The sequence below is a fragment of the Thamnophis elegans genome, chromosome 11 (assembly GCF_009769535.1).
Source record: "Thamnophis elegans isolate rThaEle1 chromosome 11, rThaEle1.pri, whole genome shotgun sequence".
In the NCBI taxonomy this organism is placed as follows: domain Eukaryota; kingdom Metazoa; phylum Chordata; class Lepidosauria; order Squamata; family Colubridae; genus Thamnophis; species Thamnophis elegans.
The window spans coordinates 24694411-24721147 of NC_045551.1; the positions used below are offsets into that span (position 1 = coordinate 24694411).

The window sequence follows — 26737 nt, forward strand, 5'->3', positions numbered from 1 at the left end:
CAGGCACTAAGGGCAACTAAAAGAACACACATCGCCACCTTGGTTGCGTCCGCCGAGTCCCGCCCAGCCGCCCTGTTTAAGATAACCCGCTCCCTCCTAAATAGGAGGGAGGCAGGGGACCCCTTACAGGGTAAGGCTGAGGATTATGTCCAGTTCTTGGCGGACAAAGTTGCTCGGTTTCGGTCGGACTTGGACTCCACCCCTGCAGATCCAGCCGAGACACAGGGGAATAACTTGGCAGAACATCTCTGGGTTGAGTTTCAGGATGTTGCCTCCGGGGATGTGGACAAGGCTAGGCGAGCTGTGAGCTGGTTGCCAACAGCAGTGAGGTGACACGAGGCTGGATCCAGGCGGTTGTTACCACTTCCCTTCAGGAGGGGCACTTCCCCGCCGCACTTAAAGCGGCGGTGGTGAGACCCCTCCTGAAGAAACCATCCTTGGATCCAGCCGTTCTTAATAACTATCGTCCAGTCTCCAACCTTCCCTTTGTTGGGAAGGTTGTTGAGAAGGTGGTGGCCTTCCAGCTTCAGCGTACCTTGGAGGAAGCTAGCTATCTTGACCCCTTCCAGTCCGGCTTCAGGCCCGGTTACAGCACAGAAACCGCTTTGGTCGCATTGACCGATGATCTCTGGAGAGCCAGAGATGGAGGCCATGCGTCCATCCTAGTTCTCCTTGACCTCTCAGCGGCTTTCGATACCATCGACCATGGTATCCTTCTGCGACGACTGCGGGAGGTGGGAGTGGGAGGCACTGTCTTGCAGTGGTTCTCCTCCTACCTCTCGGACAGGTCGCAGTCGGTGTTGGTGGGGGGGCAGAGATCGTCCCCGAGGCCCCTAACTTATGGGGTGCCGCAGGGCTCGGTCTTATCCCCCCTACTATTCAACATATACATGAAACCGCTGGGCGAGATCATTCGGAGGCACGGGATAAAATACCATCAATATGCGGACGATACACAGTTGTATCTGTCCGCCCCGTGCCAACTCAATGAAGCGGTGGACGTGATGAACCGGGGTCTTGAGGCCGTTAAGGACTGGATGAGAGCTAACAAACTGGTACTCAACCCGGACAAGACCGAGTGGCTGTTGTGCTTCCCTCCCAACAATTTGGCTAATGTTCCATCACTCAGGCTGAGGGGTCAAAATTTATACCCCTCAGACAGGGTCCGCAACTTGGGAGTCCTCCTGGACCCACAGCTGACTTTTGACCACCATTTGTCAGCTGTGACCAGGGGGGCATTTGCCCAGGTTCGCCTGGTACGCCAGTTGCGGCCCTACCTGATTTGGGAGGCCCTCACAACAGTCACTCAAGCCCTTGTGATCTCTAGGCTGGAATACTGCAATGTGCTCTACATGGGGCTGCCCTTGAAGAGCATCCGGCGACTTCAGCTAGTCCAGAATGCGGCCGCGCGAGTGATCGTGGGCGCACCACGGTTCGCCCACATAACACCGATCCTCCGTGAGCTGCGCTGGCTACCTGTTGATCTCCGGGTGCGCTTCAAGGTGCTACTCACCATTCACAAAGCCCTCCATGGTAGTGGATCTGACTATCTGAGAGACCGCCTTCTGCCAATTACCTCCCTTCGTCCCATCAGATCGCATAGAGTAGGCCTCCTCCGAATTCCATCCGCCAGTCAGTGCCGACTGGCGACTACGCGGAGGAGAGCCTTCTCAGTTGCAGCTCCGATGCTTTGGAACGATCTCCCCGTGGAGATTCGTACCCTCACCACCGTCCAGACCTTCCGCACAGCCCTCAAGATCTGGCTATCCCGTCAGGCCTGGGGATAAGACCCGAACCTCGCCCCACCCGAATGCTGAATGAATGTTGTGTTTTATCGGTTTATTTTTTTTTATTCACATTTTTTTTTCTTTCTTGTGTTTTGTCTTACACTCCCTTCCCATTAATTATAAGCCGCCCTGAGTCCCCTCAGGGAAAAGGGCGGCCTATAAATGTCAAATAAATGACTAAAAAAAAATGACTAACTATGCAAAATCTATTCTGTACATTTCTAGTCTTTAATTCTGAAAAGATGAGAAGGTTGATAGTGCCTCATAAAATGTCAGAAGTATTACTGTATATATGTAATGTATACTGTACTTAAAGAATTTGTGACTAAAACATACGTTTCCATATGTAGCACAAACAAAATTATACAATTCTGCAACATGAGTCCTTAGTAATATAAAAGTTTTAAAAACTGAAGACAAAAAGAAAATGCTGATAGTATATAAGGAATAACTCACACAAGATTGTTCTAATATCAAAATATAGCAATTTATTCAAGACACTGAATATGATCTCTTGATTTTCTTCTTGGAACAAATGAATTACAACATACAAGGTGATTTGTTGCAAGAAATTGAGTGTGGTTTTTAGGTATGTGTATGTGTGTGCGTGCATGTAAGAGGGGATGGGTATAGAGAGAAAATGGGCAAGGGGAGGTGTTTCAACTGAATTTATGAAACGCTGAAATGACAAGCAAGCCTGGCTTCAAGTCTGACACAGACAATAAAACTTCAGAAGCCAGAATTTAGACTATCAGTGAATGGCTGAAAATATAATTTGGAAAGGAAGGAAGGAAGGAAGAAAAGAAAAAATAGGGAAACAAGCTATAAAAATGAAAAAAAAAGTGCACATCACCTGGGACCAAGATTATAGTTTTGTTTTAAAATAAAAAATAAAAATGCAATCTCTTATATTAAGAAAAAATCTTTGTGGAATCCTAGGAATATTAGGCATTTTGATTCCCCATACAGGAACCCTTTTTACCATATTAAAGATGTAGTATCCCATTAGTTCACATGTATCTCAATTAAGTCTAAATTCAAATAGAATATCCAGAATTTTATTCCAGAATTGGTTATGGAATAATATTTTATCATTTTAATATTACAATACAGGTAGTCCTCTACTTACAACCATTCATTCAGCAACCATTCAAAGTTACAACAGCACTGAAAAAAGTAACTTACAACCAGTCCGTGCACTTACAACTATCATAGCACCCCCACTTCGGCAACTGGCATGTAGGGTTGCAGTATCCTGGGGTCATGTGATTACCATTTGCAACCTTCTCAGCTGTCTCCTAACAAGCAAAGTCAATGGGGAAAGATAGATGCTTTTAATGGCCATGTGATTCACTTAACAACTACAATATTTCACTTAACTGTGGCAAAATGTTATATTATTGGGCGCAACCTACTTAATCATCTTGCTTCACAATGGAGATTCTAGTCCCAACTGTGATTGTAATTCGAGGACTATCTGTAGTTTATTTATTCTATTAATATGCCTCACTACCCAGTTATTGTTGATTTGAAGCCAGATTTAAAGTATTGTCTTAAGCAGTAATATTATGCATGTCTACTTAGAAGTGAATTTCTTTGAGTGCACTCAAGTCTAATATCTTGGGGTGAAATACTATTTGAAAAATAAAAATGATGAAATCGGTTCTGTCTATCAAACATCTCTACATAATTTGTAAATAGTATTTCATATAGAGTGAAATGTTAAGATTAATTCTTTCATAACTTCAAGTATGTCTATATTTGAAAGCAGAATCATGGTACACCAATGGTAATATTTTTTCCTTTAAAAAGTCATGATTTTTAAGAAAAAATTAATTCAAAGTAAGTTTTGAAGTTTATAATTCTGAAATTATGTTTTAATATTCTGTCAAGTAGCAACATCGGATAATGAATTTATGCCATGGAATATTTTACTATTTGCATGATTAATTTAAACAATCTTTTTAAAAGAAGTATAGGCAAAACTGCCTTTCATGAAGATTAAAAAGATACTGCATCTTTAAATAGGGATTCATTTGAATTGTTCTTTTAAATGATGGAATACAATACAATCCACATATGTTAGATATTTTAAGTTTCTAAAATTGTGTTTTAACATAAAAATACTACGATCTTTATTTCTTATTCAAAAAATACATGGGGCTCTTTCTTTTTTTAAAAAGTAATCTTTCTTCTGTAAAAAGCTTTTCCAGCACCTAAAGCACTTAATACACAATTTTTTGAAAGTGCCCTTCAGATTTCAAGATCTGAAGCATGGAAACATTAAAGAAGTAGCAGAATCAAAGGATAAAGAAAAGAGAAAAGATGGGGGGAGGAGTGAAGAGAAGAAATGGAAAACAGAAGCCGTCACTAATGATGCCCATCTGCCCTTTGCATTAACTAGGCACAAATGGAAAGAACAGAGCAAAAAGTTGGTGAAGAGAAGATAGAAAGAAAAAAAGGGAGAGAGAAAGAAAGAAAGAAAGAAAGAGAAAGAAAGAAAGAAAGAAAGAAAGAAAGAAAACATTCAGTTTGAACCTATGCCTGTTATTGTCAAGGCTGTAACATTCCAGCTGATAAGAAAAAAATCACTGAACAAATAACAGTAGTCTAGAAAATACAAAGTGTTGGGATTACAAATTTGAGTGTATCATCAATACAAACTGGTTTTTGAATGTCCTTTGGGAGAGCAATTATAGTGTCCAAACTAGAAAGAAAAACAATGCAATACCACATGGAGGAGAACTTTTTCCCATTTTGGTTTATCAAAGCATTTTGCTTCGTAGATTTTGTTTTCCTTTTAATTGTTATTGTTTTTGGCACAGCTTTTTGTCTTCTTTTTAGCAGCTGTCAAAATGAGGTCTCAGAGATCTGACCCCAGCAAACAGCAGGTTTAGCTGTTGATGGTCATCTTCTTGCTGCCTCCAAAGGCTGAAAGTTCATAGTGGAAAAATCCCCCCTCCCTAAGTGATTCTGTTTTAAAACCTTGGTGAAGGCTGGTGGACAAAACATTGCAAGCTCCTTTTGCCTGGGAGAAATGCATTATTTGTTTAGTTCTGCTTCTGTTTATTTCCCCCAGTTTTTGCCATTCCAGAGATGTTAAAAGTATGTTTGAAGAGTGCTTCCACCTCCACATTCAATGCTGGTCCATTTGCAGTTTCTTCTAAAATATTTATTTTCGCAGGTCTAGAACACACACCTGGAACACAGAAAAATTGGGCACCAGATAAACTCTTTAAAAAAAACTTTTATTGTTAAAAAAGAAAATGTTGGACATGGTGAAACTGTCTTGGCGGTTTCTCCGCCATACAGCAAATAACACAAATCTTTTCAATACATACAAGCAATGAGAATTCAATACACATTTCTACTTACTGATTACATATGCATACTTAATCTCTTCTACAAGAATGCAATAACAATTATAATTATAATTACATAATATACTACCTGTATTGTCTTATGTCTCAATCTATGCATCTTTGTGCTTATTTGTTCGACTTCCCTTCCTTAAATCCAACCACTGATAAAATCTATCCCAAATCTCATAGTATTCTGTCTCTCCTTTATTTTTCAATTCTAGTGTCGGTCTATCATATTCTGCACAATCAAGTATTTTATTTATTATTTCCCTTTCTTTAGTTTATGTCTCCATTTTTCCATTGTTGGGCATAAACTATTCTCGCAGCTGTTATGATAGGTAATGTTAAATATGTTAACCCTTTGCTTAAATCCTCTTTAATAATTCCTAATAGGAATATTTCTGGTTTGGGTTCCATTCTCTGTCCAGTCATTTCTTCCAACTACCTTCTAATCTTTTGCAAATATTCTTTGGTTTTCTACATGACCACCAAATGTGGTAGTAGGTGCCCGGTGTTTGGTCACATTTCCTCAAATAACCTCATAATAACTTTTGATAATTCAATTGTATACATTTCTATCAGGATAATAAACAAGAGCATACTTGCATTTTCATAAAATGTTCAGACTCACTCAGTTTTAAATCTTGAGTATTCCAAAGATTCAGATGAAAGAAAGACTAGCTAAAGAATAAGGATTGCCTAAAATCAAATTCTTACTCAAATTTTTCAAGTGTGCAAAAACATACACTGAAAGCAAGAAATAGCTTCATTTGAACCTGGCCATTATAGATAGTTTTTGACTTATGACTGGTACCTTAACAACTGTTCAAAATTAAGATGCCCTTGGAACAGTGCTTTACTATCTGTAAAACACTTCCGTTCATCACAAAACACTGCTCACCACAGATTGCCAAGCATCCCACAGGCATGTGCTTGTCATTTGCAATCTTCCCTGACAGTTCCCCCCCCCCCCCAAAAAAAAATGCTTTCCCCTTGGATGTTAGCAGTGAGAATTTTCAGCACTAGAAGTGAGAGATTCGTGCATGGCCTACACTGGGCTTTCCAAGCCTTGGCCAGAGCCACAAGGCATCCATGCCTTATTTTAGTGCTGCCTCCCTGCTATGACACTGAAAAATCCTTCCTGTTAAAATCCAAGCATACTAGGCCTCTAACATTTAACTGCTTAGCAATGATGGGAATTTGCTGGAATAAAGTTCCAAAGGAGCCTCATCTCCCAGCAAAGAAACAGTTTGGGGTAAGTTGCTTTTTCCAAAAGTCAGGCACTGATGCTGCATTGTGCAAAGACACCCCCCCCCCCAATGTGCTCTAGCCTGGTCAGCAGGAAATGCATGGCAGAATAGGAGGGAACCCAAGAGGAAAAGACTCACTCTCACTTTCTATTGGCAAATACCCTCCAGCTGCACACTTCCCAGAAAAGAAAAAAATTATCTGGCCAAAAGAACCCATTTCCCCCTCCCTACCCAGCTAGCCACTCCTGAGAGCAAAGTTTAATGCAAACTTTTCAAAAAGCCTACACAGCCAGGAGCCAAATCTCCAGGATTTAAACCTCAGGCCTTCCCCCCGCCCCCCGTCTTTTCAAGGCAAAGAACTCTTGGCCATCTTGTAATTGTTGGGGGCACCTGTTCCACATTTAACGATTCTATTTAGGCTGAGATTTGTGGTTTTTTGTCTCCTCAGCTTTAGAACTAGATTTTTTTGCCGGATTTTACTCCATCATATCTGAATAAATTTGTCTGAATTATGCCTTTTGGCAGAGAGACCACTAGTGCATCACAAGAAGAAATACTTGCAGTGTTGAAATGCACTCATTTATGTATAACTAAAAACAAAATAAAACCCAAACTGAAGAAACCATACCGATCCATCTGAAGCACTGGCTCCGACTTTGTCTCCTCTAGCATTCCAGCAGACTTCAAATATTCCACCGGTGCCTCTGTAGCTATGTACTAGAGTCCCACTCTATGAATAAATAGAACATCTTTATTCAGGGGACAAATCTATACCATTATGTTTGCAATTTCAATACTGATATCATAACACATACATTTCTATAAATAATACTTGCATTAGTTTTGCCTATAGCTTATGGAGTAAATAACTTGATCATTTGCATTTGCATATCCATGTTCCAAATGGATAACTATATGTTTATATCATTAATCTTTTGAAGAAGATTGGACTGTTTTTTTCCCTTTTTTGTAAAGACAGATGCAAAAAGCAAGTTAAGCAGTTCAGCTTTCTCCCTGTTACTCATCACCTTCTTACCATTTTCTCCCATCAATCATTTCATTGATTTTTTTTCTCATTTTTTACATACTGAAAGAAACAGGGGTTTTTTTTGTCATTTTTTACTTTTGTTGCAAGCCTTAGTTTGTTTTGAGCCTTAGCTTTCCTACTTTCATCTTTGCAAGCTTGGGCTATTTGCTGATATTTTGCCTTAGTTTTGTACCCCTCTTTCCACTTTTTATACTTGTCCTTTTTGTCTTTTAGTTTATCGGAAAGTTCTTTATGCAGCCATGCTGGTTCCTTTTGAGAGCTGTTAGTTTTCTTCTTCACTGAAATTGTGCTAGACTGGGCTGTTATAATCTGACTTTTCAAAATTCCCCAAGCTTCTTGGGTTGTTTTCCCTTTGAGTATTCTCATCCATGGAATCCTTCCCAAGCTCTCTAAATTTATTGAAATTAGCTCTCTTAAAGTCCAAGACTCAAATTTAACTTTGTTCTATTGTTTGCACTTGCATAATGTTGAATTCCAATATTGCATGATCACTCCCCACACAAGATTTCCATAACTTCAACACCTTCTATCATTTCATCTCTGTTAATTAAGTCCAATATGACTGACCTCATAGTTCCCTTCTCTACTTTTTTGGGAGACAAATTTGTCTGCTAGGTTTGTCAGGAAACTGTTTGATCTTCCACTTGGTGTAAAGTTGGTTTCCCATTTGATGTCTGGATAATTTAAGTTCCCCATTACTATTGTGATGTACTTCCTACATACCTTAGTTAACAGACTATAAAAACCATCTATTTCTTCTATTTGGTTGGTTGGCCTATAGTATACATCTATGGTAATGTCATCCCCTCTTTTTATATTGATCCAAATGCATTCAAGATGGTTTTCATCATTATCTTGATAACACAGATATTTGTTAACTATTAACTTACTATACAAAGTATTTGGCCTTTAACTAGGGATACATATTGGGTGAGTAACAAGTAAGGAGTCTACATAAAACTGAAAACTGAATTTAAAAAATAACTAAGAATGAAACTGCGCTTAAAATGTAATTTTGCTTCTAATTTATAAGAATTTGACCCTATAGCAAGTGATCCAAATTATAACTGATAACACTTTCAGCCAGTATAAAAATGTTGAGGCTTGCCAAAAATTTAGCAACATTGGGAGTCACTCCTGTAACAGAATACATTGGTATTTGAGCAATATTTCTGGACTGATATAATTTCTTAATTAAGTTCACTTATCTTGAGTGCAGACTGCTATTCCTAGAAAGGAATACAGCTAATCTCATTAGCCTCAAGGTTGCCTTTGAGAATTTGACTGAGAATCAACGTAAGAACAGACCTTCTGACAGATAAAAAATGCAACAATATTAAATTAGGTTAGTTTTAGGACTAAATTCAAAACCTGAAGTCTACATGGCGAAAAACATACACATTAAACATGAACATTTAAGTGTCTCCATTAAACTTGCTTTAAATTTATTTTCAAACAATCAATCTTGCTACATGTTGCTGGACATTCTGTTATTATACAGTGTATCTAAAGGCAGTTGGAGTCTAAAGTACCTGGAAAGTACTGGGTTATCTACTTTTAATTAAGCTATTTAAAAAACACTGTTGATAACCTCTTTCAATTAATGAAAAGATAAAGCTGAGGAAAAGACTTATTGTTTTTAACGAGTATGATTTAATCAAATTTTATATAGTTTTATTGCTGAAAATCATTTTAGAATAGGAATCCTGGTCATACTTTTACTATTCAACATAAGTAAGATATGTCTACAGTGTACTATATACACACCTGCTCCTAGACACAAAGCTACTAGTGACAGGACTATCCTTTTGTTAAGTCTATTAGATTCATAGGCCTTTGCCACATTTATTTAAGTATATGTATCAATAAATTTATATTATGTAGTAAAAACAAGTTATAAACATATTTACTACAATTTAAAGAGCATGTTTAAACTTATATTAGTGCCATGATTTACCATACCTGGGTGTTCCATATATGAACACATTTGTCGAAAGATCCACTTGCTAAATATTTTCCATCAGGACTAAAAGCTACACTGTAGACAGGTTCTTGATGTTTTGTTAACGTGTGAGTGCAGATACCTCTTTCTACATCCCACAACCGAACAGTAGAATCAAATGAAGCACTGAAGCAAAGAGATAAAAACATTTTTTTCATTGAGAATATTGCTAATGTAAGTGGTTAAAACATTACTATTGAAGTTAAAGAATCTATTGATCTTATGCAATGTTCTCTGCCTTCCTATGAAAATACGTGCTTGGGCTTATCTCCTCATTCCATTGCTGATACTGAGAAGTTCCTTGAATGACTATATCATAAGTCCCAGCCCTATACTAGCTCAGTAGTCATAAATAACCATAAATAGCATGTAGGTGGCCATGAAGCTTAACAGAGATAAATAAGTAGGCTTGGAGGAAAAGGATGAAGTAAGAACTGCATCAAAGGAATTACACAGGCTGTTAGAGGTTTTTGCTCAGCACAAAAATGTAGTACAACCTGTTCCTCCTCTGCCAGTGCTGACAATGCAAGGCAACCTTTCCAAGACATGCTTATGCTTCTAATATTCTATGAAGAATATCAATAACTTTGTAAAAATGTAAACAATTAACTATCTGAGAATACAGGATGCTAAGGGACTGGGAAGAGAAGCTGTGTTTCAAGATCCTTGGTATAAGAATAGAAGACATTGCATTGTTTTGTTTTTACCTTGCCAACATAATGTTGCAGTTTGGGTTGCTGGTACCTGGCCCTGTTGGACTCCATTTGATAGTATAAATCTCTTTGTTATGTGCTTGAAGGTCATGTACACAAGTGTCTTGCTTCATACTCCAAATCTATATAAAGAATCAATTGAATGGAGATAAATAAAATCTGCCTTTAGAAATATTTTGTCCATCTATGATGCAGGGTCACTAGGCGAAAAAAGACTAGTAAGTTCTGTTTTCAGATGGTTTTAAAGGCATTGCAAATCCTTTGAAAACTTTACAAATAATATTTTATAAACTTTAATTCAAGTTCTTGAAAATACTATGCTTGGACCTGAGAGCATACCTTTAACGTCATATCATCTGAGCAGGATGCTAGAAGCATACCAGAAGGATCCCATTTAATTGCATTGACCTCATTCTGAAACAAAGGAGTTATTTTAAAATTAGTCTATATATTCTTTTTACAAACAAGCAAGCTGCTTAAGCTGAATTTATTGGCACATCAAGTAAAAATACTCCATTTTTTAAATATGGAAATTTTTTAGAAGTTTCTCAAACAAGGAAATAGACGGAATGTTACTGAACCATTTTTCAAGCAAAAGTTTATTATTTTGCATTGGAAGATTTATTAAGATATTTTGCATTTGAAGATAATTATTGATTTTGCTGTTATAAGCAGATAAACAATACATTTCTTGTTTCTTTTTTATTACAATTACTCCAGAGTTCATAATTTTGGGTGAGATGCTTATAGAGGTTAAATGTCAATAAATTAACATCTTAAGGCATTATTATTGTTATTATTGTTATTGTTATTATTACTATTATTATTATCGCAACAACAGAATTGTATCACAGCGGCCAGTTGTTTCGCCGGATTTGGCATTGGTTACTAGTCGGGCCCTACCCAGGGGCCTAGGACATCGTAACGTATTTTCGTAATATGCGTACAGATCAAAAGCAGTGCGGCTTTTTGCATTTGACTGATGATGATTTTGTCAATTTTTAACCGTTTTAAATGTAATTCCAGTGCTTTTGGAATAGCACCCAGTGTGCCAATTTCCACTGGAATTACCACTGCTGGTTTGTGCCATAATCGTTGAATTTCGATTTTTAAGTCCTGGTATTTTGCAATTTTTTCATGTTCCTTCTCGGCGACCCTGCTATCACCTGGTATTGCGATGCCTATGATTGTAACCTTATTTTTCTCAACCAGAGTGATGTCTGGTGTATTATGCGCCAGTATTTTGTCCGTTTGTATACGGAAATCCCACAAGATATTATTATTATTATTATTATTATTATTATTATTATTATTATACAATTGTATCACAGCGGCCAGTTGTTTCGCCGGATTTGGAATTGGTTACTAGTCGGGCCCCACCCAGGGGCCTAGGACGTCGTAACGTATTTTCGTAATATGCGTGCAGATCCAAGCAGTGTGGGTTTTTGCATTTGACTGATGGTGATTTTGTCAATTTTTAACTGTTTTAAATGTAATTCCAGTGCTTTTGGTATAGCACCCAGTGTGCCAATTACCACTGGAATTATCACTGCTGGTTTGTGCCATAGTCGTTGAATTTCGATTTTTAAGTCCTGGTATCTTGCGATTTTTTCATGTTCCTTCTCGGCGACCCTGCTATCACCTGGTATTGCGATGTCTATGATTGTGACCTTATTTTTCTCAACCAGTGTGATGTCTGGTGTATTATGCGCCAGTATTTTGTGTGTTTGTATGTGAAAATCCCACAAGATCTTGACCATCTGATTTTCGGTGACTTTTTCAGGCTGATGTTCCCACCAGTTTGTTGCTGTTTTAACATTATAATTTTTGCACAAATTCCAATGGATCATTTGTGCTACTGAATTGTGCCGCAATTTATAATCAGTCTGCGCGATTGTTTTATAGCAGCTGAGTATGTGATCAACAGTTTCATCAGCTTCTTTGCAAAGTCTGCATTTGGCATCATCAGAGGATTTTTCGATTTTGGCCTTAATGGCATTTGTGCGGATAGCTTGTTCTTGCGCAGCCAGGATTAGTGACTCTGTTTCTTTCTTTAATGTACCTGTTGTTAACCATAACCAAGTTTGTTCACTGTCCACTTTATCTTTTATTTTTTTCCAGAAATTGACCATGCAGTGCTTTGTTCTGCCAACTCTCCATTCTTGATTTTATCACATCTTTTCTGTATTCTTGTTTCGTCTGTTGGCCCTTCAGTAGATTTTTGTTCTTTACTTCGATTAATAGATGTTCTTGACTTTCTTTTAAATAATCAGCCAGTGCATGTTTCTCTTCTTCAACTGTTTGCTTCACTTGTAATAATCCTCTGCCACCTGATTTTTGGGGCAGGTATAGTCTATCAGTATCACCACGTGGATGTAAACTGTAGTGCATTGTCATTAGTTTCCTGGTTTTTCGGTCCAAAATGTCCAAATCAGCTTGTGTCCAGTTAACTATACCATTTTCATGATAGGGGCCAAAATTTTCTTAGGCACAGTTTTTAGTGATGGTAAACGTTGCCTTTCCTCATTAAGCAGAAAATGCTCCATGATATTATCCTGCAATTCTTTTTGTTTTTGAGTTAGTTTATCAGTTGGTTCAGTGATAACTGGTTCTAGTGGTGGTGGTGTTATTTCCTACCCGAGAGCTTCTTCTGGGAGTTCTACTATAATGTCTTTAGTTGTGTCTTGAATATCAGTTATTTCTGCTTGTGATATTGTTTTTTTGGTTTTGCAATTTGCCTGAATTTCCTCAAGTTCAACTTCACTAAACACTTTATTCCGTATAATAAATCGCCTTTGATCTGCTAGTCATTGTTCACTAACATTTGAATCTGGATATTGTTCTTTCCATAATTCATACATTCGCTTTAAATAACCTCTTTTTTCTGGCTCTGAGTTGTAGTAACAGGCCATTATGGCACGGTTTTCATCTGCACTATATTTTTGTCGTTTTGTTAGCTGGTCCACTTGTAGTCCACTTGTCGACGGATGTCCAGGGACCCCAACATCCGCCACGGCCCTTGTTAACCCGCGCGGCGACTGATGCGGTATAAAATTTTTATTCGTTTCTTTCACCATATTGTATGGGTTGGCGGGGTTTTTCTTATGGGGCCAGTTGCCAACCTGACCCCAACCCTCCTCCTTTCTCATCCGGGCTTGGGACCAGCAACGGCGGAGTTATGTTGTTGTTGTTATTGTTGTTGTTATTATTATTATTATTGTTGTTGTTATTATTATTGTTGTTATTATTATTGTTGTTGTTATTATTATTATTATACAATTGTATCACAGCGGCCAGTTGTTTCGCCGGATTTGGCATTGGTTACTAGTCGGGCCCCACCCAGGGGCCTAGGACGTTGTAACGTATTTTCGTAATATGCGTGCAGATCCAAACAGTGCAGCTTTTTGCATTTGACTGATGGTGATTTTGTCAATTTTTAACTGTTTTAAATGTAATTCCAGTGCTTTTGGAATAGCACCCAGTGTGCCAATTACCACTGGAATTACCACTGCTGGTTTGTGCCATAGTCGTTGAATTTCGATTTTTAAGTCCTGGTATTTTGCGATTTTTTCATGTTCCTTCTCGGCAACCCTGCTATCACCTGGTATTGCGATGATTATGATTATGATTATGATTATTATTATGTGGTTAATCTTTGGTGAGATTCACCACCTTTGGGGCTGGTTGATAGCTCAACAGCTCGAGTCCTAACCAAGGACCTAGGAACTGTTAAGGTAACGTCGGAGGATATAAGCTGTTCCAAGTAGGGTGGTTTTTTGTAGAATCAGAATGTTCAAGTGTGATAAGTTTAAAATTTCCAGATAGCAAGGTAGCCCTTTAGGTATTGCTCCAAGGGCTCCAATTACAATTGGGACAACACACGATTTATTTTACCACAGTCGCTCAACTTCAATTTCCAAGTACCGGTACTTTGTTATTTTTTCTTCCTGTTTATCTTCAATTCGTGCATCTCCAGGTATTGCAATGTCAATGAACCATATTTTTTCTTTTCAACTATTGTTATGTCAGGTGTTGTGGGCCAAGTGCCTGTCAGTCTGAATTCTGAAGTCCCATAAGATCTTGACTTTCTCATTCTCTAAAACCTTCTGGACCTGATGTTCCCAGTGGTTTTTGCTGTACTTAAATCCAAACTTTTGGCACAATTTCCAGTGAATGATCTTAGCACCATGGTCATGGCGTTGTAGGTAGTCAGTTTGTGAAACTTTGCTGCACACACTGATCAAGTGGTCGACTGTCTCGTCTTTCTCATTACAGAGGCGACATTTGCTGTTGTTGATAACATGTTGAATTTTTGCCTTCATGCAGTTTGTGGCTAAGGCTTGTTCTTGAGCTGCCAAAATAAAGCCTCTGTTTCCTTTTTCAGTGCTCCTGATCTTAACCAGTTCCAAATTAGTTTTTGGTCAGCTTTGCCTTCAGTACTTTTCAAGTATTGGCTATGCGTAGCTTTGTTTTTCCAATTTTCAGCTCGCTTCTCAATTACTTTTTTCTTATATTCAGCTTTTGACTTAGTTGTCTTTATTTACTTCCTTAATCATTGGTTCTTCACTTTTCTGGATGTAATCATTCAAGCTTTGTTTTTCTTCTTCCACAGTATGTTTTACTTGTAGGAATCCTTGACCACCCTCTGCTCTTGGTAGATATAATCGGTCAACATCACTTTTAGGGTGCAAAGCATGATTCATTGTCATAAGCTTCCTTGTTTTTCTGTCCAAATTGTCCAACTCCATCTGGGTCCAGTCAATTATTCCTGCAGAGTATTGAATCACAGATATAGCCCAGGTATTTATGGCTTTTATGATGTTTCCTTCATTCAATTTGGAGTTTAATATCTTGCGAATTTGTTGAATGTACTTGGCTGAAGTTAATTCCTTGACTTTATTATGCATTAAGTCAGAAGCCTCTAAAATCCCCAAGTACTTGTAGCCTTCTTCTGGTTTTACTGCCTTTATCATTTCTTCATTCTCAAGTTCTATTCGATCATCTTCTATGACCTTGCCTGCTTTGGTTGCCATTGTTGCACATTTGTCAATTCCAAACTGCATACCAATGTCTTGACTAAATTCTTTTGTGCTTTCAATTAATAAATTCAGTTCAGCTTTTGTTTTACCAAACAGCTTCAAATCATCCATGTACACCAGGTGCGAAATTTTCAGTCCTTTCTTTGCAAGTTCGTATCCATAGTTCATCTTCTTCAAAATGATTGTCAGTGGTAGAATTGAGAGTATAAAAAGTAGGGGTGAAAGGAAATTGCCCAGGAAAATGCCTCGTTTAATTTCAACTTCACCCAGTACTTCTTCATTAGCTATAAACTTCGTTTTCCAGAGGTTCATTGAAGTTTCCATGAATTTTTGTATGTTGCTGCTGATGCCAAAGGTTTTCAGGCATTTCTTGATCCAGCTATGGGGAACTGAATCAAATGCTTTCTTATAGTCTATCCAAGCCATGAACAGGTTGGTTCGTCTTTTCTTTGAATTCTTTAGGATTAGTTTGTCAATCAGCAGTTGGTCCTTTGTTTCTCTTGAATTTTTGCAGCATCCTTTCTGTTCTACCGGAAGCAAGTTATTTCTTTCCAAGTATCCATAAATTTGGTTTGCAATGATACCAGTAAGGAGCTTGTATGTTGTTGGCAAGCAGGTGATTAGCCTATAGCTTTCTTTATCTTTTTAAATCAAAAATGTCCTTCCAGTTTTTATCCATTCATCATTTCCAGGTGTTTTTAAGATCTGGTTCATTTGGGCTGCCAATCTTTTGTGCATACTTGTAAAGTGCCTTTAACCAGAAGTCATGTAACTCATCTGGTCCAGGTGCAATCCAGTTCTTCAACTTTTCTTGACTGTCTTTGCACCATTTCTTTTGTTATTTTCACATCTTCCATTTTATGCACTTTAATAGAATCCTCAATCTGTTTGATCCATTTTGCATTTCTGTTGTGCTTCTTGTTGTTTTCCCACAAATTCTTCCAGAATTTCAGAGCTTTCCCTTTATCAGGCTTTTCATTTGTTGTTACTCCTTCTCCACTTTCTAAGCTCTTATAAAACTGGTGCTGATTTGCTCTGAACTGCGAGTTTTCCTTGAATTGAGTTACTCGGTTTTCATATCTTTTAATCTTTTCAGCAATGGCAACAACCCTCTGCTCCAGCTCCTCAATTAGTATCACAATCTCTTTATTCTCCAAATCGTATCTTGCTTCAAGGCTGCTTTTGACCACTTGTTCTTTAGCTGACCTTGCCTTAGATTCTTCAAGTTGTTCAAGTCTCCACGAAATTTTTTGATCTTCAATTCCAAACAAATTTTCCATTTAGGCTTCCTCTTCTTGCCTCTTTGGTTCTTTTGCATTTTCAAACCCAATTCTTTGGTGGTTATGAAGGCTACTGCATACATCAGCTGGTTTGTTTCAGCTAATGTAGTGGTTTGAATGGTTTGCACAGCCTCATTGACCTTTTTTAGTACCTTTCTCAATTCTTTCCGGTTCACTTGGTTAAGCTTTGGTAAATGTGTTCTTTCAGCATCTTCCATTTGATGCTTTATTTTGTCAGCTAATTGAGCAATATCTGTTGGTGTTTGTTCTTTATCTTCATCCATTTCAGCATCCTCTTCCTCCCTTTCTTCCTCAGTTTGCTTTTGAGTCTGCAAATCATTCTTGATGTTACTCTTCTTTGTTGGTATATTCAGAGCATTAGTTGCTTTCTCTTCAATTCCTATTAATTCTGCGGTAGTGAAAAATTTGTGGCTTAGAAATACACGTCGTTGGTCCATTAGCCTTTGTTCACTGATATCACAGTCTGTGTGGTTCACCTTCGAAATCTGATACATTCGTTTCTGAAATCCACGTTTTGCTGGCTCAGAGTGATAATAAGCTTTCATAATAGAGATATTTTCTTCCCTAGTCCAGATTTTTCATCATCATCATCGTCATCATCATCATCATTACTACTACTACTACTACCACCACCACTACTACTACTACTACTATTATTATTATTACTACTACTACTACTACTACAACAACAACATCATCATCATTTCAGGGGTGTTTTGCCTGTTTTATACATAAATAGCCATCAGGGATGCATGGAAAATTAGAAATTGGAATTAGATGTTGCCTCATGTAAGAATGCAAAAGCTGTTATATCTGTTGTTGTGTGTAGTGTAATGTAGAGAGACTTTATAATAATTACAATAATGAGCCTAAATATTTTTTAAAAACTCAAAATTATACATGTAATTCATATTATATTATAAAGTACAATGTAAAATTATATTTTTATGGATTTCCTATTTAATTGATAAATTATCTTGCATTCTCCCAATATTACAATTAGCTATCTTTTTTGCAGATCTCTTCATAGGTTAAAAAAATACCCATGGGTTTTAAATAATCTCTGGGGAAAGTGTTGCATACTAATTCAGACCAGTGGTTCACTACCATGAATTCTATTTAATGTTCTAATTAAAATAGCATTTCTATTTTTCTAAAGCAAATCTATAAAAACAAATAAAAATGATTTTACCACTTTCTTATTAACATCAATGAATTTACTGCCAAGAATACAAAGATTAAATTTAAGACTAAAATCCCTAATGTATTATCTAATTTTGAAGCATGGATACTACCTAAAAAGAAGGCAAGATAATAATGGAACTTTCCTTCTTGGCTTCCTGTTACTAGACATGACCACTTTGCCAGCTAATGAGGAGACTCCCATCCCAGAGTAACATGCTTGCAATTTTGCATGAACACCTAAATGTATATTCTCAAAATTCAATATATGCCTGCCAGCTAAATGAATTAGACAGCTATTGATTTAAGAATATAGTATTCCTGAAATATTGATGAAGTCTGTTTTAATTGCAATGTGTTAAGATTATTGCTTAATTTTACCGTGTGGCCTTGAAAGGTTTTGACTGGACGATCACAGCCAAGTCTGCATACATGTATGCACATATCAGTGCTACACGATGCAAAGGTAGTATTGTTCTGCCAATCTACATCCAGGGCTGGGGCTGTGGAAGGAGGACAGAAAAGGATCATTAGGAAATTTAGCCAGGAAGCAAATTTAATTTAATTACATGTATTATCCTAACACTAGACTATTATACTGAAAGAATGACCAACATTATTCTGCTAATATGAGCACTATTTACAATAGAATAAAACCATTATGTACCAGACTTTGATGCCACAGCATGCAGTGGGTCTAATTTCCACTCTAATGACATTATCATACAAATAACATACATTAACGTGTTTTATGACAGTTTTGAGGACAACCAGCATTTACTTCTGGTTTTCAGCAAAACCAACTGCTAGTGAATCATTGATCCATTTAACAACTGCAGTGTTCACTTAGTGACTGTGATATTCATTAACATTGCAAAAATATGTAAAATCGGGACAGTTATGTGGGTGATCCAATTTATGACCATCACAGTCATAGTTAAAGGACTACCTATAGAAAAAAAACACCAAACAAATAAAAAAACACAGCATACTTTCTGAAACCTGTAAAAGCTATCAAAATAAATTAGATAATAATGTAGTTTTTACATACATGCTAGAACAAAGTTTTTGGGAAACCAGAGGATAGACTTTTAGAACACTATCAGTCTGAACTAAAACATGGCCCAGACTCTTTACTGAAATAATACAAGATGAATTCTTGACATAACTTTGCATTTTAAATTTCTGTGATACCAAATATCCAATGCAATTTATATTGCTTGAATAATGTAAGATGAAAATGGAATAATTTATGCAATTTACATTATAATATTGTTGGATACCATTTATATAAATTTATGTCATTGGTATAATAAGTATGTGATTGGGCTAAATCACTACAAAAATACTATCTCTTATGTAAAAGATAACTGAGAATAATGAATGTTTCTCAGTGATTTGGTCTATCAATGCTTTATGATATGGCAACACCCAAAATTTTACTCTCAAATTTGTCTAGCAAAAATTATTTCACTTCTGTTCTTTTTCTCAGACAAATATAATCAAGCAAACTAGGATGCAATAGCCTAAATCTGTTTAATAGTCACTTGTGATACATAATTAATTATGACAGAGTAAACTTTTTTGTCATTTGTTAAATATAGAAAGCATAAATAACAGTTGAACTTTAATTACCTGAGTGGAAAGGAAACTGTTGTTTAGCTTCACCTGTATGAGCATCCCAAATTATTGTTGTCTAGGTAGAGAAGGAAGAGCAATTAGAAGGGAAAAAAACATATGTCAAACAGCATTATTAGTTGTAAAGTCAAAACAATCCACACAAAATAGATAATATGGGGTCTTCAACAGATAACAAATGTGGCCATCAATAAACTGGACAAGAGCTGATCATAACAATATTGTGCATATAGAGAAATGAAGATTATGATGGCACCACCATCTGGTAAATACAAAAATAGCAGCTGTTTCAAGAATTATCTTAAAAAGATAATTAGAATGAGGACCCAGATTGTGGGGGCGATATGCTGACTCTGTAAACCGCTTAGAGAGGGCTGAAAGCCCTATGAAGTGGTATATAAGTCTAACTGCTATTGCTATAGATAATTGATACTTGCAAACTATAGAATTCAACACTTACCTTATCAACGCCAGCACTTAAAATGTAATTTCCCTTTTTATTCCACTTCAGAGCAAAGATGGGCCCTTTATGTTGCCCTAAGGTGCTTGCAAGATTTCCTGTAAATAAAAACAATGTTTTAAATAATTTGAATAGTGAAACAAATTTAGGATCCCCCCCAAAATCTAATTATCTGTAAAAATTATTTCTTCAGTCTTACCATCTTCCGTCCATATTCTTGCAAATCCATCATATGATCCAGTAGCCAGGAGTGTTCCATCACTCTGTAAAATAAGCAAAAAGGAGAGAATTTTTTTAATATGAGGCCAAAATCAGTTATGATTCAACTGTGATCTTCAAGTATAAAAAAGCAAATATTTTCATGACAAGGAGTAAATATCAATACCAGTTTATATCAAAAATTAATGGCTAGTTTGACAACTAGAAACAAGCCTGCTAATGCAGTATATTGTTCTCATAATAGGATAAAGAGCCCTGGATAAACCACCCAGAGAGTGCTGAAAAGTACTATGGAGTAGTATGTAAGTCTATTTGCTATCCTACTGCTAGTGTTATCACAATAATTTAGCTAATATATAATTAGTTTAATGAGGCATTTTAGCTGATCTGAAAGGATTTACATTTTAGCTGATCTGAAAGGATTTACTTTATCTCAACATATTCAGGTTTCCCCTCTCTCTTTCTCCCAATAATATATTCCTAATATGAGTCAGCAGTGTGCAGCAGCTGCCAAAAAGGCCAACACAGTTCTAGGCTGCATAAACAGAAGGACAGAATCAAGATCACGTGTAGTGTTAATACTATTTTATAATGCCTCCGTAAGGCCACACTTGAAATACTGCATCCAATTTTGGTTGCCACAATGTAAAAATGATGTGGAGACTCTAGAAAGAGTGCAAAGAAGAGCCAGAAAGATGATTTGAGGACTGGACGCTAAAGCATATGAAGAATGGTTGTAGGAACTGGGTATGTCTAGTTTAATGAAAAAAAGGACTAGGGGTGACATGGTAGCAGTGTTCCAATATCTCAGGGGCTGCCACAAAGAAGAGGAAGTCAAGCTATTCTCCAAAGCACCTGAGGGCAAAACAAGAAGCAATGGGTGGGAACTAATCAAGGAGAGAAGCAATCTAGAACTAAGGAGAAATTTCCTGACAGTTAGAACAAGTAATCAATGGAACAATTTGCCTCCAGCAGTTGTGAATGCTGCAACACTTTTTAAAGAAGATATTGGATAACCATTTGTTTAAAGTACTGTAGGGTTTCCTGCCTAGGCAGCGGGTTGGACTAGAAGACCTCCAAGGTCCCTTCCAACTCTGTTATTCTGTATTTTGTATAAGAGCTTCATGAATTCCCTTTTCTCAACAAAAGTTGCTAGATAAAAATGCATACAACTATAGGTAATGTGATAATATCCTAAGTAAAAACCAATAATCTGGGGGAAAATCATTTCTACCAATAAAAAGAACCCAATTCATTTGGTGTATACTAGTTGACAAAATAATGCTATTGCCCTGAAAATCTCTGAATACTGGTATACTGCCTATACATATTAAGAGGATAACTGCTAAATTTTCTGCAAGAGCATAAAAACTATGCCCTGATATTTCATACCTATTAGATATGCTATTTTTTTGTATCTTAGTATAATGTAAGCTTTAATACAATGGTACCTCAGTACCCATCCTTAACTGGTTCTGGGAGGCGCAATAAGTACTAAAAACAATGAGTATCAAATAATTCCCCCCCCCCCAAAGGAATAATATTGTGAGTCACGAGGCAGCTGACACCAACAAGTTTTAGCTTGTGAGTTGATACCAAACAAATGATGAGCATCGGGACAAAAAAATCAAAATGTGTTGAGTACCAAATTTGATGAGTTTCATAGAATACCAGGGTACCACTCTACATGATAATAACTGAATCTATGCTTTATCTTTTTATAACTTATAATAGAAGTTATAATCTTTTTATAGATTAATAGGAGTTTCACAAATTTTATGGATGTAATGTACATAATCTTGGGTTACATTTTATTCACTTTAATAACATTCATATGGATGGGTTTTTTTGATATATTTTATTTTTCCATTTGTTACTCATTGACCAAAATGAAAGTATCTCTTTTTTAATGCATTTTCTGATTCATTTTCTAAACTACAAATTCCAATCCTTGTAACTTTGAAAAATACAAAACAAAAGGATAGATTCTCTCTGGATCATTAGAAATATTATTTTATTTAAATATTACATATGTATTTTTTTTAATATATAAGTAAATGGTTTCCATCTACAATATTCTCAAAATAAACTGTTACTGCAGTGTGACATTTTCAGTTTGTTCCATAAGCATACTAGTTCGATTCTGGTATAAGGAGACTATTAGCATACATGTCAGGCCTGCAGTTTTCTTTTGGATCTTTGGCCCGTCACACTTTCTATTATTCTACTACGACTTTTTCTATTGTGGGAAAATGGGAGTGGGGATGTATGGAGTTATTTACTATGTAGCCAAAACCAAATTCTTTCTAGACAGCCAGGGTCATCCTTTGTCTCTGCACCTGACAGGAACTGGATGGGTGGAATTGCCAGCATAGCAGTGGGAGATTGGACCATGTGATGGAATTGTGGGTGTGGGGCAAGATCTTGAACTTTCCACTATTGGGAAAAACCTGGAAGCTTTCAGATTTGAGTTTTCCCAAATGTGCCAACATGGCTCTCTTAATAAATTGGAACTTTGAGCAATACATTGCCTTGGACTCGGATTTATTTTTGGATGCTATTTGGAACTCTGACAATACATTTAAAATAACTGTTGGAGCTGCTGAACTATTATCCAAAACATCTAGAAGGCATCAAATTGCTTACACCTAAATTACTATTATACCTGCAAGGAAAAATTGGAAGAAATATTTATATCTATACTGTATCTATAACTTCCTAAGTGCAGGTTCCACTTTTTCTTTTTGGATCAACCGAGTGTTGATCCTTTGCTAGAAACATGAATTGACCTATTGGCTTGTCACCTGAGCATGACGTTGTGGGTTAAGAGAAACTGGCCGAAGTCACTCTGCCAGCTTTCATACTAGGACTCATGGTCTTCTGGTTTCTAGTCTGGTGCCTTAATCATTACAGTAAGCTGGCTTTCATTCATTCATTCACTCACTTACTCACTGACCAACTTGCGCTTTCTCTCTCTCTCTTCCCCTCCTCTCTCTCACACACATACGGATAATTATATTTTATACACAAGCTGTATTCTATAGACAAGAGTTTATTCGTCAACTTACATTCCAGTCTAGTGATGTTACATCTTTATTGCTGGGAACATCATGCCCTCCTTCTCTTATACAGTGCCTCAAAACTAGTTGCGTGGAACTACCATTGTTGCCTTCATTAAGATTCCATATTCTGGCAGTGGAATCACCAGATCTAAAAAGAATGAATACACATATTACGCAGAAAGAAAAACTTGGGGTTCTGTTTGCTCAAAATTGTTTTGAAATGGTATTATTATATATTAGTAGGAAATCCATTTCTTATGTGCACATGTCTTCCTTCCAAAAATGAACATTATCTGCCAAATTCTATTTACTGTTGTTGCTAGAATTGATACTGCTGGGCAATAATGAAAAATATTAAAAAGTTCACATTTGTTTTAATCCATAATTTACCCTGATGCTAGTAGATCACTGACAGGATTCCAGGCACAGATGAACACCTCTGATTCATGACCCCGAAGAACTGTTGCTTTATTAGAAGGAATTTCAACATCCCCATCGATTTCCATTGATTTTGAGTGATTATCTGCAAAACATACATAAATCTATGTAAACTGATTCAAGGCATAGTGAAAACAGAAACAATGAAAATAAAACAATAGTAACAAAACTAATAGGAAAATTGGAATATGCATAACTATTGATTGGAAATGTTAATTTTTTCCCAAGAGGACAAGATCATTATTGACTGACATCAAGACAGTTTAAGCCTGCTTTCTATTCCCAGCAGATGAAGACTGACGAGAACTTATGGTGCTCAATACAATTTAGAATTTCCGATGCTTATTTGGTAATCGCTTCGTAGTAACCTGAACACAAAAGACAATAGTAAAAAGACATCAACTAATATGTAAGGCTAAAATGAGAGCAATATGTCTGTGGCTTTTGGTCTTTTGAGCATAAAAATCTTATAATGTCTAGAGTTCAAAGATGTCTATACATATATCTAGCTTTGCCACATAAATTTGCATTTAATGTAAACATATCCATTAGAAAACATAGTTTAACTTACTTATTGCATGCGCCCCATTCTCCTCTCCATTCACAGTGGCTTCTCCAGTCTTTGGTGTATTTTGCTGTGGGACAGCAATAGTTGTTGTTGTGACTGTTGTAGTAGTTGTGTCTGCTGTTGCTGTTGTAGCTACAGCTGCTGCTGCACTAGCTTGCTGCTGTGCTAATTTCTCCCTGAAAGCCTGCTGCCGAGTTTGCACTACATCAGGCATTACTGCATCTATCAAAGATAATGACTCTATAGGTCTGCCATCAAACACTGTACCATCCTAGGAATGGAAAGAAAAAAAGAAAGAAAAAGGATTAAACTATGTTTTTCCTGATAAATAAATGAAATATTAGCTAGGCAGAGTACAATTACCACATAATCAAAAATTATAGTCTTCAATTGAATCTATAGTATTTTTACTACTAATTTGCTAGATTACAGGTAATCCTCAATTTGCAACAGTTCATTTAGTGACTGTTCAAAGTTACAATGGCACTGAAAAAAGTGACTTATGACCATTTTTCACACTTATGATCATTGTGTGATTCCCATGGTCACCTGATCAAAATTCAGATGCTTGGCAACTGACTCACATTTATGACGATTGCAGTGTCCTGGAGTCATGTGATCTACTTTTGCAAACTTCTGACAAGCAAAGTCAACGGGGAAACAAGATTCATTTAACAACCGTTTTACTAACTTAACAACTGCACTGATTCACTTAACAAATGTGGCAAGAAAGATTGTAAAATGGGGCAAAACTCACTTAGCAATTTCTCATTTAGCAAAATAAATTTCAGACTCCATTGTGGATGTAATTTGAGGACTACCTGTACTATATGCAACGATGAAAATAATGTGAATGATTAATCAGAAAATAAATTATGGACGTCACATACTGACAATGAAATTGAGAGTCACATACTTAAGAACAAGAAAAAATATTTTGACATCCTCAGAAGACATTGATCAGAGTATAACATAAAATTATACGTAAGGCTTCATTTGAAACCTTTTGATCTGGTTGGATTTTAGGAGATTCAGAAAATTCATTCTATTATTTCTTTTTTTTCCTCCTGAAGATTAAGTAATACCATAATAAAATTTCTTTTTAGATCAACAAAAGTTTTTCTAGTCCAACATTGGATGAATCATATAGCTATACAGTCTATCATAGTATAATGCACCCCTCTTCTACTTTTTCTACTATGCTGATGTGTTCAGCAAGCAAGAAGCGGAGCAACTCCCTCCACACCACTTGTACAACTAGCCACCGACCTTGTTCTGAATGGCAAGCTTCTGGTGAGGGTCAGATTTACACTGCTTCCTAGCCCATTCTCAGTGGAATTGGTCATCAACCCAGTCGTCTGACTCTGCCCACTTAATTGTGCATCCACCCAGTATTCCACTTGTCCTTGCTCATGATGGTGTTAGTGCAGGGACAACTGAAATATGAGATGGTACTCATTGTGGGTTCCCATGTTTGCTGGGAATGTCTACAATATTTAGTGGACTGGAAGGGCTATGGCCCCGAGGACATGTTCTGGGAAGATGCCAATGCTGTGCATGCCCCTCGGCTGATCCTTTGGTTCCACTGCTGGATCTGCAGAAACCTGGCCTGCGAGGCTCTGGGAGAACAGGTCATGCCAGTGGGATAGTGTGATGACTCCCCAAGATGCTTCCCCAGATCTCTCTCTAGATGTCATTTTCCAGGAAGATGAACCAATTCCAGGCACATCTGGAAGCGAGTTGGTTAATGGTTCCAAGCAGCCATCTGAGAGTGATTTGGTTCAAGCACAGCTACAGCAGGACCTGAGGCTTCAGGTGGAGAAAGCATGCAGGTGAAGCCAGTCAGTGATGAGGAAAAGGAACTGCCTTCTGCCTCTGATCCAAGAACACATAGGACAGAGAAAATGCAGGCGCAGAAAAGGTCAGGCAGATTACTCGCGAGGAGAAATCTTGCCTCCTTGATGGGTTGCACCAGAAGCTGGCTATTAGCACAGCAGAGAGATGAAAGTGAGGCTGGGAACAACGTATTCATTTCCTAGCTGTGTGTGTTTTTAGTCATTGTAATTCTTACCTTGCTTTGGATTGACAACGTGCCTTGACTTGGATTGTGTCTTGTGAACCCTCTTGTATTGTGGACTTAATTTTGCCAGATGGGTTTATTTTGATTGGAAAACTTTCAATGCCTTGTGGACTCACGACCATGCTCTGTGGACTAGCATTGGTCTGCTTGTGGTTGGACTTAATTGGGACTGCTCTGGGTTTTTGGTGAAGGGAATTGTGGGAGAATATTAATAAACACACTAAACCACAATTATGAGTTTGTGCTCACACACACACTGTGGTGTGTGTGTATGTGTATGATTGTTTTTATATACAGTCTATATTGTTTTATTGGATTAATGTAGATGAGTTAGATCACATTAGGTGAGATGGATGGTCATATAAACAAGTTAAATAAATTAATAAAATTAAGAACACCAATAGGATCTTAAGGACTGGAAAATTAGGAACAATCAGAATTTATCAAAGAAAAACTTTGAATACTTTGAAGTTCTACCCTACTTCCAACTTTGACCTGACATTATTTTTAATTATCTTATCACATATGATTACGATTAGCAAAGCTAGCAGCATATGCCATACCTAAAATAATGAGATATTTTAATAT

At 37.0% G+C, this 26737-nt stretch overlaps 1 protein-coding gene across 11 annotated transcripts in view; it reads right to left on the reverse strand.

Moving 5' to 3' along the window:
* Positions 1–2625: 2625 nt before the first annotated feature.
* TBL1X (transducin beta like 1 X-linked) overlaps positions 2626–26737 on the reverse strand; it is a 162609-nt gene continuing 138497 nt past the window's right edge. For 6 of the 11 annotated variants that reach the window (XM_032226168.1, XM_032226169.1, XM_032226164.1 and 3 more), the window contains 13 exons: positions 24073–24340; positions 23454–23586; positions 23070–23211; positions 19982–20045; positions 19783–19880; positions 19320–19380; positions 18066–18187; positions 10502–10576; positions 10157–10284; positions 9410–9575; positions 8756–8758; positions 7028–7129; positions 5575–5830 (listed from right to left, as the gene is read on the reverse strand). In XM_032226168.1, the coding sequence (XP_032082059.1) occupies positions 5777–5830; positions 7028–7129; positions 8756–8758; positions 9410–9575; positions 10157–10284; positions 10502–10576; positions 18066–18187; positions 19320–19380; positions 19783–19880; positions 19982–20045; positions 23070–23211; positions 23454–23586; positions 24073–24340 (1416 nt within the window). In that variant the 3' untranslated portion in view covers positions 5575–5776. Of the gene's footprint in view, positions 4987–5574; positions 5831–7027; positions 7130–7722; positions 8759–9409; positions 9576–10156; positions 10285–10501; positions 10577–18065; positions 18188–19319; positions 19381–19782; positions 19881–19981; positions 20046–23069; positions 23212–23453; positions 23587–24072; positions 24341–26737 lie in introns of those variants that run through there. The other 5 variants (XM_032226171.1, XM_032226172.1, XM_032226170.1 and 2 more) reach the window with 5 other exon arrangements.